At 33.2% G+C, this 14,945-nt stretch overlaps 1 protein-coding gene across 1 annotated transcript; it reads left to right on the forward strand.

The window, feature by feature from the left end:
• Positions 1-1,527: 1,527 nt before the first annotated feature.
• On the forward strand, positions 1,528-11,121 carry LOC108782893 (uncharacterized). Its single transcript, XM_018551287.1, has 6 exons — positions 1,528-1,653; positions 4,478-4,735; positions 5,261-5,397; positions 6,310-6,754; positions 9,727-9,913; positions 10,852-11,121. The coding sequence occupies exons 1-6, from the start codon at positions 1,528-1,530 to the stop codon at positions 11,091-11,093; spliced, it is 1,395 nt and encodes a 464-aa protein (XP_018406789.1). The 3' UTR covers positions 11,094-11,121.
• The last annotated feature ends 3,824 nt before the right edge of the window (positions 11,122-14,945 follow it).

The following is a 14,945-nucleotide window of genomic DNA, read 5'->3' on the forward strand; positions in this document are numbered from 1 at the left end:
CTTATTTTGTCTGTTCATGTATGTAAATATAATAGATTACTATTTAATTGTATTACTGACCAAAATTATACACGTCTAAAAACGATTCCAAATAAAACATCTTAAAATAATGCCTCAAAAACTTACATATATTTAATAAATTAAAATATAAGATATCTTAAAGATAATACATATATTTTTTTTAATTCTATAAGAATATACGTATAATGATAGATATATTTATAATGTCTCTCTCCGAAAGAGTTGAAGATGTTCCTTACAGTTAGATGGTTTCAAGAATACTGGCTGAGTTCAGCAGAAAGAGCAGCTTTGCAACTGTTGTAAACTTGCTTTTTCTGCTCTGAATGTGTAGCCAATATAATGTTTTTTGATTCTATACTTTCATGTGAAGTTATATATATTTGAAGACTTGTTGACAAGATAAAAAGCACAACAGAAAAACTGGAACTGGTCAATAAATCACTTTATAGGTCATTATTTTATGAGTTGATAAATTAAGATAAATTTTTATCTTTAAACAAGATCTTTTACAGAGACAAGAATATATATGTACATAAATTTACAGACTTGTATCAATCAGAGGAACTCGTGGACCTGCGATTTCAATTTGTAGTTTCAAAGATTCTAACAATTCGTGGACTTAGCGAGGTGTAAAGCAATTTGCACGTTTAGATCTGTGGATTTGAGGATGTACCAGTGCACAAACCTAGCGATCTATTATCGCTTGAACTATCTGTGTCTACGAAATAAACGATCTGCTCTAGCTGTCTATGCAACCATGAATTTATGAACCTGCCATTCTATATAAACTCTATATTAACATTATATAAATCTTTTTGTTTATCATTAAATTTAAAATATTTTTTAAACTGAGCTAATTTTATTACTGAAATAATTTTTAAAAAAATAGAGTACTCTTTTATAATTAATATAATCTCACACGCACATACACACACGCAATTTCATTTTACAAATCTTTTACAAGTTTATCGAAATGTTAATAATATATAAAATGTTGGGTTATATTAAAAAAAAAATTATGTTATAATAACAATTTATAATTTAATATAAATTAAACTATTTAATAATATGCTGTGTAGAACTATTTTAATTAATTATTTTGATAATATATTTCCTTTTTCAAACAATTTTTTTTTTTGCTTAATAACGTAGTATTACAAGTTAAATAGAAAATGTTACAGTTGACTTTCAAAGCAGCTATCTCGATAAGTAACGCTATGTTATTTAAAGGTAGATTTATTAGTTTTATTGATTTATCTCAATAATCAATATGTATATGCATCAAATCGATTTCGTAGACACAGATAGTTCAAGCGATAATAGATCGCTAGGTTTGCAATGCACATTTTTGTGGAATTCTAAAACGAGATGAGAATAAAACGCACTTTCAAGCTTTTAATAATATACTTAACTTTCCACATCGTCAGCAATCTGTCGCTTTGACCGGCAATCCATTCAATTCGTACGTATCAGAAACCAATCACGACGAATACGCCTACGTGGTAAATGCGGATGCGCTTACAGGCCGATCTGATATCCACGATACGGTATGATTGCGAACAAGCGATCTCGAAAAATACGGCCTACCGTGACCTATACGATGAGCACGGGCAATGTACGGCAGGCGCTCATGTAATATATAATGTGTATGCACATAACGAATATCTTACGCGGCCACCAGAGCGTTTCCTTACACCGTTAACCGTATCGAAGTGGGTTCTTGGTTCTGGTCGCGTGCTGGTCACCTTGTTCCTTACCTATGGTAAAACGTAATGGTGTTGTAAATGTCGTCGGCACCGAGGTCGTCCACGATTCACCAAGCAGGTCCTTTTCACGGCGATAATTAATGCGAGCGTCGTCGATGAAAGGCGAACGTCCCGAGTATCGTAACGTGTATTAATTGGACGCTTAATCGCTTTTTATTGTATCGCGTACTTCATAAGGAGGCCCCGGAAGTATACTTTCCATGTTATACTTTGCAGCTTTATGCAAGGCAAACGACCAAGGCACCTCGCGCAATACATATAAAGTGCCAATAAAGAGGCGATTAAAGAGAAATAATTATTATTCGCACATTCGTATTGCTCGCGTTGGTGTGCTGGGAGTTTAAATGAAATAATTGAACTCCTGAATAAACGACGGTATGTATGTATGTACCAACGATAGAATCGATAATTATCCAGTGTATATAAGTTGTCGTCTTTTAAGTAGCTAGCTGAAGATAAACTGCAATGGGTTTCAAATATTTCTCAAAACGTCATTCACAATTGCAAGAGCCATTCAAAGCAAATACCTTAATTAACTTTAACTCTATAAGCCCAATGCAAGAATTCTTATCATATATAAAATTCATTTGTGTATTAATATATTATATATATAACATAAAATATTTAAAAAATTATAAATATTATTTTTTTAATTTTTAATAATGTAAGTTATAATACTATATAAATTACGAATATAATTGTTAATATCATATTTCACAATATTATTATATAATATTAGAAATTAATAATAGAAAACGAATGTAGATTATAGAGACTGAAAATAAATATAGGTTAAAGTGAAATGTGTATTATCCATATTTGCATATCATGATTCAAAAAAGTTTTTACTTTCAATAATTTACAATTTAAAAACACATTATATCTCGATATTTTTGTATAATGAGATAAGTGACTCTTAGATATAAGCACTTCGCCCTGAATGTTTTATACGTTGATTTAGCTGGTAATATTCCTGACCGCCTGCACGATTTCTCACGGAAAGAAATTCAATTCAATTAAAGAGTTCATGCAATTTCGGTAAATCAGGGTAACGCGGGGGGTTTCCTCTAAGTAGAAAGTAAATCTGATTAAAATTGAAAATAATGCGCGATCCGCTATAGTGCCACGAGCGCGACTGAACGGCAGTAAATTGCCGTGAAAAAAAAAGTTGGCTGCATAACAGTTATAGAACAATACGGTTGTTAGGTTTTAGCCGCTATTTATGCGAATTCACTCCGTAATTCACGATTCTGTTTACGATCCGAACGCGTTACGCGTACGTTATCGCTTTGCTCTGTACTTATCATACGGTACTATTTACTCTAGACTATCTGCTGTAACAGTTTTAGCGTCATTAAGCGAAGGTAATTAGCTATTTGCAAAACGTATCAGTGCGCTTCTAAAACGTCGTTTTCAAATCAACTGAACGTTGCAATGACGAATTCGCGACAACACGTATTGTCTCAACAAGACCGAGAACATGTGCCAAAGGCCACAACAATTTTATTCGATTAACATGCAGTATGGAACGTTCAGGTGCAGGTCGTTTGCTTTCTCTCTCTCTCTCTCTCTCTCTCTCTCTCTCTCTCTCTCTCTCTCTCTCTTTTTTACCTTATCTTGCAATTACAATTATTGATAGACTATCGCACAAAGACGTCTTGTCAAAAAGGATTTCTAATTAAATGAGATAAAACATATTTCTGGCATACTTAATCTTATCGCAGTATTTGCAGCATAATAATAAAATTATATTAAGATTAGAATAATAATTCTTCACTGGAATTAAGGGCTTACATATTACGTCGAGGGGCTTATCACTTAATGTAATCGTGGAACAGAGCTCCCGAAATCATTATAAAATTCAAATGAAATTCCTATGATAAAATTGTTTATTTTACCAAATGACTTCATATGTATAAGTGAAGGAAGTTATTTGTAATGAGATGAAATTGTATGAAATCTGTGGGACAAATAGTTCAGTTAGTAATTACTCCCTCGTATTACGTTTCCGGCGACGAAAAATTAATTTGAAAATATTCTTTAGAAAGGGGGAGTAAAATAGATTAAAAAATTAATATTATAATTTATGTATCTACGTAGTTCCGTTTTTAGTTACATATCATATATTATAATTTAAGTTCACATATTCTTTAGAATCTTTAGATTAGATCTTTATTCAATGTTATAACGCTTAATGTTGGCATTATAATATCTAGTACGAAACCGCAATATCATTTTATTCTAGATTTAATAATTTTTCATTAAAAATATTTTGTTAACAATAAATTAATATGATTATCCCTATATCGATTCTATTTTATGACAGATGAATAATAGCATTGGAGCCTGAAATTTTTTCTATAAGTGTGGGCGAAGCTCGAAAGAGCCAAGCGCGTAGTATAGACCAAAATAAATTTCCATACATATGATATACTTCCAGATAAATTATAACTTTAAACAAAAACATCGTTCGTCTTCCGCCGAGACGACAGGCTGAGAAATATTAAACGCTACTTCAGTGTTGTTCGTGAGCGACGAAAATAATCGCGTGCGACAGTTTCGAGAAGAGAGGAAACTACTAAAGGAATGCCTCGGGATAGGAAGCGCAAATCGTTCCCGCGCGAGCCCTGAAATCTTTCGTCGCCGCCCTCTCGTCAGATCTTGAATACCATTCTTGGCTCGCGTTTCAGGTCGCCGCCGCCGTTGCTCAGGATTACGAGGTCTCGGACATTCAGTGCAGCGGCGCGGGATCGGCGGTCGATCTCCTGACAGCGAAGATCAAAAGGCCGGTCGGCTTCAGAGGCACGCCGCTCTTCGCGGACGACAGATCAGCGAATCCACTCGCCGATATTCATTGCCAGATCAGGCCGGATCCGAACGATCCTCAGGAAGATAACTACTTCCTGAAGGTGACTGACTTCACTCGATGCGGCATCCTCAAGAGAAACGTGAGTCATCGAGCGAGTTACGCGGAACGCAATTTTTACAAGGGGGTCCCACGATGACGCTTCGTCCAAGGCTTCTCCGTTCCTCCAGGGCTTGCATCTGACGTTGCACAAACGGAACAGCCTTTGCGAATAGCGATCGATCGATAGCGATTCTAATTCGCAATTGATTCCCTCTCAGGAGCTTACTGCTATCGCAGATACGCTTTGTACGTCCAATCGGATGGTATATCAGGCATAGAATGCCGTTATGATATTTCGAGAAGAAGTAACTAGCACTCGCTGTAGCCCGCTAGTTGATGCGTCCAAGTTTAACTGTACTATTCGCCTAATTCCGCGCTTCGCTGCCGCAAACGTCCTATATTTGAGCCACGACGCATCTCGCGGAACGTCCTTGTAAAAATTCTGACATATTTCCTTGTAAAATATATTACCTGCACTGAACCGTGTAACTCGCACAAATCTTTATTAATCGATCTTATGTGCAATAAGCTACATTATTGTCTCAATTAATTACTGTATCACCAGGGATTTATCCATCTGCGAGTGTGGTTTCCCGCCTTTCCCGGCGTGGTGATGCTGGCCGATCAGGAGCTGATCCTGATGTGTCGACCGCCCGAGCCGACCCTGCTAAGGCACAAGGCTGCCGGTTTCGCTGGCACTTTGTAAGTCACACGCATTCCACCCGCATACACACGATATCTCCTCAAAATCTCTCGCGAGTAATGGATGAGTATTATTTCCGCCACGTCGCGTTTCACGTCCGCCGAGAAGCGGCATTTCTGCGCGAGTTCCTGCCTCGGAGATACGGTTATCCGCTTATTTAATTAATATGCTTCATAATAGTCTAAACGTATAAGTATTGTCAAAAGAGGAGATCTTGTTTGCTCAATTGCTCTAGTTTGCTTGGATCTATACAATAATTTAGTAGTATCCTGTGCAATAAAAACTAAAAACATCCAGTCTACCGACTAAAGATAACATGACTGTTGTAATAATATTCTGCACTCAACAATGTAATTGTTAAATTATAATATAAATTTAATATAACATACCATGTACTGTTAAGTGCTGAATTGCAACATTGATGTTATATTAGGTACTCTTAGTTGTTGTTAACTGAACAGCTACATCTTTCCGAGATAAAATTGAAGATAAATTATGTATGTAAATTATAAATAAGAAATAGAAGATTTTGCTATCTAAAAATTTAGCTGGCTTTAAAAATAATTTTTGAATCGTTAAAATAATTATGTAGAAATCTCAAGCAATGCTGCAAAAAGTTTTGACATTCTAGCAACTAATTTGAGCGTCTTACATAATTATTTTGATAGACCAACAAAATTATTTTCAGATCTAGCGAAATTTTTAGATATTGCCGCAAAACTGTCCTTTCTGTAACCACTTCGAAGATTAAAAAAAAATAATATAATACATATTTTAAACTTATATATAAACGAGGAAAAACTTGTGACAGAAATATAGAATTAATGATATATAGCTGATATAACAGCAAGAGAGAACGCAACGTGCTGAAACGACGACGCGCGTCTGCTTTAAAGGGTTAATCGTTTCAGTCCGCACGGCGCCAGAGTGTCCGGGGTGGTGGAGGAGACACCGGGCCGGCTCGAGTACGAAGTGGCTCTTTATCGCGAAGCGACCGGCAACGTATCCGATAATTCGCAGACGGTCGATCAGGCGGTACCGATCGGTACGAAGCTGCAGCTGCGCGCCCGCATCAGCCCGGACAGCGCCTGGGGCTACATCAAGCTGCTGGAGGTGACGGTCAGTCCTGACCCGGATCAACCCCACGCCCCTGGTAGCGTCGTACTCGTAAAGGATGGTTGTAGGAATCGTGATTTCGCATCCATCATCCCGCATCAACCGGCGAGGTACCGCGAGCGCAAGAACGAAGTCTTTCTCGACTTTGAGGCCTTCTTACTGAGCTCGATGAGGGAGCGCTCCACCCTCTGGATCCACTCGCAGATAAAAGCGTGCATGGAGCCGCAAGATTGTCAACCGGTAAGTGATAACGATTTCTACTGAACGCACGTCGTGGAATAGGATGTGTGCCGTGGTGTGGTCTCAGAACCATAGAAAACCATCCGACGATATTACATAAAAATCTGAGTAATTTATATAATATATTGGTAAAAATGGTATCATGGCATATTCCATTTTATACAATAACTTGGTTAATCAATATTTAAATTTTTAACGATCACATTCATCAAAGTATTATTCAATCGATTTTAGAAAACAAGATTTTTACAAAACATTTAATACTCTGAGTCCTATTTACATAAAAATGTGACGACACTACTGTATAATAACTCGAAGAGAAACAAGAATGGTAATATAGCTTTTCACAAAAATAGATTTTAAAAAATTGATTTTGTTTTAAAAATAGTATTTAGTTAAAATTAACAAAAAGTGAAACATTGCAAAGCGTATATATAAATGTACACTCAACAGCAAAATTAAAGCATCATTTATCCTGCCCCCCAAAAATGGGCAAATTTCAAAAGAGTGTAACTTCGTTAAAAATGATCGTAAAAAAATTTTTTTTTAAAAACGTTTTAAAGCTTGAAGTCTCTATTTTCGAAAATGGTAAGTAATATTTCGATTTGATTAATTCTTTATGAAATTATATGCAGACACAAATGAAAGTGCGTCAATCTAAAAAATTTTTACTAACTTTGAGAAGTTTCATGGCGTGAATTAAAAATCGCATAAAAATTTAATTTACAGCATTTGTGCACAATTTTTAGTTCGCGTTGTAAAACTTCTCAAATTTCGTAAAAAATTTTGAGATTTGACACATCTTTATGTTTATGTAACTTTATGAGATATCAGTAATACCGGTTTTTTGAAATACCGATGTGAAAAGTAAAGATTTCAAGCTTGAAATTATTTTCAGCATATTAATTAAAATCTTTTTAACAGATACGTATATATATATATAGTATATATAAATCATATAGAATTATTTAAGCATTAAAGATCCAGCTTTAACCGTTATGAGTCTCTATTTTCTATACATTAGTTGTATTTCACATGTACGCCCAATAAGGCTGCATTCGAGAAGCGCACTTTTAGCGCTATTTGTGTCATCTATTCTCGTTTTGCGTCTAATAAACGAAGAAAAGATGACGCAAATAGTGCTAATAGTGTGTCTCTCCGAATATATTCTAAAATTCTATTTAAAAATTTATAATGCATAATATAAATTATGAATAGGCTGCAATTGATTTAAACTCACTTTAGACGAACCTATAATTCGCGACCAAATTCAATACAAAATTCTACTTACAATTTTGTGTCACATATCCTAAATATAAATGCGTATCCTAATATATATTTTGTATAAGTATGTATAAAGTTTACTTCTCTTTAAATGTTTCTATATTACACGACACGTAAAATTATAAATAGAATTCTATTCCGAATTTGGTTGCGAATTCTAGATCGTCTAAAGTGAGTTTTGTGGAATAATTATATTTTGATATATAAAAACCTTGAAAAAGAGGCGATCAGAAATCGGCACACTTAAGAAGTCACGTTAGCAAAATTCCATACTTTCTATTATTTAACTTTGCATAATTTGAAATGTATACAAAAACCAAATAAAATATTATATTAAATACCAAAGAAAATACTCAAATATACATATATTCGTGTGATAATACATTCAAGTATAAGACTGAGAAAGATATATATTTATTGTGATTAAATGCTAAAATGTATTATACCTTAAAAACATTTCAAAATGTTTGAAAGTAAAAATGCGTTATAATAAATATTGATTAATGTGTGTTGGCATATTAACGTTATGATGTAACGGCAAGTTACTGAGTAAATAATTCCATAATTCATTAAAAATTCGCCATTTAATAACGGAGATATTAAAAGGGCTGTAATACCATAGAGAAACCTCTTTAATAATATCTACAACTACTATAATATTATACTGTTATATCTTCTCCTCTACTTTAGTTTTAACCCGAAAGTTTATATAATTGTATTTATATTATTTATATAATTGTCATTATTTGAGAAAGGATTTATGTTGTAGTTTAAACTTATTAAACTTGAATTTTTCTGATTATCTCTTCATTTTGCGCTAAGTTTGAGTCTTATCTAAAGAATTAGATACAAATTTACAACAAAATTTTATATGTATAATTCTTCGAGCAGTCCAGAATGTATTTTTATTATTAATGTCAATATAGACTGACACCATTTTGTCAGCTATTTCTTAATTATTATACCACGGAAAAATATAATTTTTTATTATTATTTAAATAATATGCTACAAAAGTCTGTCTGTAAATAAAAATTTACAGCTGTTAATACAGCTGTTCAACAGAACATTTCCTATAAAAGCATTAATCAAAGGGAATTTTACTGTATAAATAACTTACTCCATACTGCATGCATGTCTAAATGTTATATGTATTAAAATTTAGAATGGGATCATTTGGGCGAACTCAACATTCGAATGCATTAGGTACACCAGCATGTCACACGAGTAAAATTTATGACAGAAAGAAAATGCAATAATATCAGAATGTAGTATGTATGACGCGCATACAAAAATTCATTATCACAGCGGAAACCAACGTGGTATTTAACATCAAAAATATAATCGAGATACCTGTCGTACAAGAATCTGCCTGAAATGTGAAAAAAATATAGTATTTATGAATCTCACATAAAGATGAAATTATAGATCAACAAATCTAGAAGTCGATGGAAAAGAGATAAATTATTCAAGTATTATCCATGTCTCACAATCAGTCCAGCATTTCAATCTCTATACTTCGACCTACATCTATATTACGCTGCCTACATTACGTTAATTAATCGACATTTTTCATTTTAGTTATTACAGTAATCTTCCGTGACACTTATTGGAACTTTCTAAATATGGCATACAAATAAGCTAGCATTTTATTTTTGCTGTTATCTACCGTGTACCTCTATTTTTTCAGGACTTCTGTCTCGACCTCTTTGAACCTTCGGGACACGGGAAGAAGAGGAAGAGAGCCGTAGAGGCGAACGTGGAAGTATTAGGCGAGTTCCTTCCGAAGGTCGAGCGTTTGATCAAAAGGTACAACGACTCCACTCCGTACACAAAGTTCAAAGAGAATATTGAATATACAGTAATGATGCCCGATGGTAAGTTCCACATTTCTAAATACATCAATCATATTGAAATTAAATCTTCTTGACCGTGTAATCGAAATTAATCTTTCTCGTGTCAACTCGAGATAAGAAAGGAGATTAATGTAACTGGAATTCTGCAACGAGATTAATCGCTTCATCGCTTTTCGTATAGATCGCGTAATTATCATTCATTAATTATTACACATGAAATGTCAATATAATAATTAATTCAAAATATTAGATATGCAAAAATATTAGATATGTAAAAATTATTATATTTTTAACTTTTTGATAAGAAAGTAGAAAAGAGTATGTTAAAATGGGATCGATTTATGCTCAAAAAGGTACAAGTAAAAGAAAAAGTGTTTTTTTTTGCCAATTTTGACTTCCTGGATACGATAAAGTTATTAAAAAGTTCATAGAGTTTGATAAACACTTCGAAAATTAAGGGCAAACACGGTATAAGTATTTATTCAAATTCAATATTTTTGCTTAATTTTCGGAATGTTCCCCAAACGCCCAAATCTTTTCATTTTATCCAGAAGGTCAAAATCTATGAAAAACACTATTTTTCTTTTATTTATAGATATCTTTTTAAGCAGAAATCAGCTACTTTTTTTAACATTCTCTATTTTCTTTTTTGTTCTGTAACATAATATCCTCAATCTTGCGTCTTATACCCGTTTCCACCAATGTAAATTAACTTTAATCTCGGTCCAGTTTACTTTTCATCTTTTTCTAGTTCTAAAAATTAGAAAAAGATTAAGAGCAAGTTGAACCGAGATTAAAATTAATCTACATTGGTGAAAACGGGCATTAGCCCGCAAAGGTTAAAATAGTTATTATCCGGCTATTTATAAAAGAGACTTGATTTACATAACGGGAAAAGACGGAAAAAACGTGAGAAGCGATCGTTACAATTCTAATTAATATTCGCCTCATTATCGTAGATCTGTACGATAAAGTGACAGCCGGCCTCGAAGGTAGCTGCGGAAATTTCCTCTACGTGGCGACGGGACTGGGTGCGCTACTGGTGTTATCAGCCTTTATTATGTGCTACCTAGCATCGCGTCTTCACAATCTGTCCTCGACAGTGCAACATAACAAGTCGATCGACGAGTTGGTCAGAGACCGCACCAGGAAATATTGTGACATCACGCCCGGCTATACCGGTCGTTCGACCGTGCAATAGAGCGATGCGCGATTGAGAGATACATATAAATCGCATCGAATACTCCTCACAGTATACATCACGCGCACATCGTATCGTGTAATTAACGTAACGTTACTTTGAGATTAGGATGTTTATTTGCAAGGAGAGCATGTCATATTTACGAGCCACCTGACTCTCCACTTCAAGAAATAGAAGATGCTCGTCCCACTTCGGTGACGATGTATCTTAACGTCATTAACTGATACGATACGATACGATACGTTACGATAGTCGCAACTTCGTCGAGGAGTGATTCCTGCGAATTCTGAATTAACGTTCAGTCGTTCAGACAAGCGAGCGATACAGCCCACCGTAGAATAAAAATAGTTCTCATAACGGAGAACGCCCGGTGGCAAATGACTGTGCTTCCCATGCAAAATAAAATTAATTTTACGATGAACCAAGTGAAAAATAGATTGGGAATTCGTGAAAGAATTTACCACTATAGTTAAAGATAAAACATTGTCTGCTTTTTTTTTAAATTACAATTACAATACATTACACGATATGTCTTCACGAGGAAGCACTTTTTAAATTCTTTTATATAAATATAACTATGTATAGTCTCTCTGTTTGTTACTCAATTTTTCACTTTTGATTCTAGTAAAAAAAAACTGTAGGCTTTAAGAAAAATAATTTCTAATCTATTGTACACATCATGATTGTTAATAATTTAACATTAGATTGTTTGGTAAAGTCTATTATTAAACAATCAGACGAACAAAATTGCTAAAAATGATTATATATATATAATGAGTTATTTAATTTAATCGATTCTTTCGCGTTTCAAAGAACTTCATCCGTTTATTAATTAACATAACGCACTAATATTGTGTATTCTCCGAACATTTCGCACATGTAATTTCTGTCGCAAGTTTCACGATATTTGTCGATATTGCTCAAGTATGAAAAATAATCTCATTACAATGAGTCTCTCAAACGTGCAATGCTATCACGTGACCTGATCAAGCGAGTGGATTACTCGTGTGTAATAGGATAATAAGGACCTCGCCGAATAATCGAAATCGAACGGGACATCTGGGGTGGTTGCACGAATTTATCACACCTTGTAAATAAACACAAATACGGCTCGCATTTTACAGCATATCTTTTAACAGCGTAGATTTTATACGTATATTATTACAAAGACCTATAATATATACATATAATATATCGCAGTTAAATATATACAAAATATTTTGGAGAAAGTCTGTGACGAAAGTTTCGAATCAATCTGTTTCTAACAGAAGAAAAGGATTTAATAGGAGAAAGGAATCTAAAATTTTAGCGAGGAAAAGTTAATTTGTTCGTTGAATTATTATTTAGTTAGTACGTTAGAGCAATTAATAAGCGCCTGACTTGTTTTAAACAACTTTGCATTTCTCTCGAAGCTATCTTAAGAACATTCTAAAAAGAATAAGTTTCACAATTAATAAAATGATCGAGAGAAAAAAAGAGTAAAACTAATCGCGTATTAGCGCAAGGCGTGATTCTGAGGACACGGTAATCGATCCGTAAAGATAATTAAGAAGCGTAATATATATATTATTTACGACTATTGTAGATGTGATCGTGTACAATGACTATTTATTATAAAATAAAAGATTAAACTATCTTTTGCGTTACAATCTTTTCTCAGTGTCTCGATTTTTCTGTAAAAAATCATAAACTGTACAATTTTTTCTTCCGGTGTAATCTAATTCGACTATAGCTACGACTTCATCAGCGCCGATGCCATCACTGTTATCAGGTCGAAGAACCTGTTTGCGTTGCATAGGATGTCCCAGATTCTTCGTTCAATCGCAAATTACTCGTCGACTTGGTCACGGAACCCTACTTCCGTGAAAGCTTGACAGATCATTAGCTCTTCGCGATTTAATATCTAACAAAGAAAACTCCAATAACTTATCTGGAACATCCTTGAACATCTTCATATACGACAATATTGTGTTATTGTCCCTCTCTCTCATTTCCTCATAAACGCAAACAGAAAAAGTTGGAAATAAACGGTAACTCTGTTTTCGTTCAGTCTGTACGACCTGTGTCGTAAATCTAACTTCTTTGGCTCCGTTTATATTTTTTTGGGCATATAATATATATTCTAATATATCTCCCATTAAAAAATCTAACGTCTTATACTTATTACGCGTCATAATTTGCTCAATAAACAATGCGTGTCGTAAAGTTAATTAGTTACTTAGCTGGATATCTTACGAACTCGAAATTTGGTCGTAAGTATCACCGTCTATAGTAACGTAATCTTGGTATCGTTAAGAAATAAGCGATAGGCATTGTAAATGCTTAGGAACTTCCGATTAATTAGACCGAATCACGAGCCTAGCTCATTTATCTGCCAATCTCGACTATTTTCTGGATAAAGGACTACAGAATACTCACGTTCCAATATATTTTCGCTAATTAAACGCGTAAAATACTTCAAAAATGTAAGAAAAAATACACCTTATATTGCACAACGAGAATGATTTTTCTTTAAAGACCGAACATGTCACTATTGCGATAAAATTCAAACTATATCTAATAATTGATATAATTTGTTCAAAAATTAAAACTTCAATCAAATATATAATAAATGCTGTGTCTATATAAAAAGAATAAACATGATAGAACAATAAATTGATACGAAAATTATACGCACGATGAAAGAGAGCAGTAGCGCAATTCAATAACTCAACCTGTAAAATATTCGATCTTCGTTTTTACGTGTCTCAAATGATTGTTTATATGTAATTGTGATTATTTTCGATTAAGTTAAGCAACGACATCACAATGTTCACATCGCGTAAAAGAATAATTTAATTACTAACTGCATATCTACATTCAAAAACGTGCGATATACCTTTAAGACAACTCTGTTTTTTTTAGAGATATGTCGAAATATATGTACGGTGTTCCAGGGCTATGTTTCATCAGATCCTGTGACTAGAAATATAAGTCCAAAGTTAAATTATATAAGTTTCTTATATAAATTTCAATTAAAATTAATAGTCTTAAAGCACAATAAAACTCAATAAATGTATCTTAAACATCAATTATAATATAATTACTATTTTAATTGAAGAAATCGGATAAAGTAATAACACTAGCTTTTCGTTGTTCGCAATTAAATAATCAACAAAGTTCGAATATTTAAAACCTTTAGAGGACGGAAATTTATTTTTAAAACTTTACAACTTTTTCTTACGTAAGATTTGTTATAATTTCATTGTATATAGTATTCCTTGTTAAAAAAAATACTGTTAGCGCCATTATATAGACCCAGTAAATATATGTATATAGATTTTCTTTCTCGTCCTGTAAAAGTTAAATTAGATGTAATATCAATTACAATAATTATTACACAAGATTATAAAAGAATTTTATAAAATATTATACTAATTTCTAGATTTTGTAACGCATCAAATTTAGTTGACAAAATGTTTTTAAAATTTTATTTAGTTCACTATAATCTTTCGAAGAAATTATTTTTCCAAAAAATGCATTATAAATAATCAGAAAAGATATTAATTTCCATTTATAACTATATATAAATATAAATATATCTATTTTTAAATGGATTCAAGATTGATAAAAAAATTCATTGAACAAATGATGATAGTCCTGGCACACCTTGCATATAAAATGTTCACCTCATTTCATAATCATCATCGTTGTATATCATTTTCCATAAACATATTGCAACGAAATAAAACTAACATGGATTTCCACATCGCTAACTGCTATTTCTAGCATATTAATTGATTATGTGACATCATATTTACACATTGACTTTATAGAATCTAATCATCACACATACACTGCGAATGTCGCGGA

This window comes from Cyphomyrmex costatus, unplaced genomic scaffold (genome assembly GCF_001594065.2).
Source record: "Cyphomyrmex costatus isolate MS0001 unplaced genomic scaffold, Ccosl1.0 scaffold137, whole genome shotgun sequence".
Classification (NCBI taxonomy): Eukaryota; Metazoa; Arthropoda; class Insecta; order Hymenoptera; family Formicidae; genus Cyphomyrmex; species Cyphomyrmex costatus.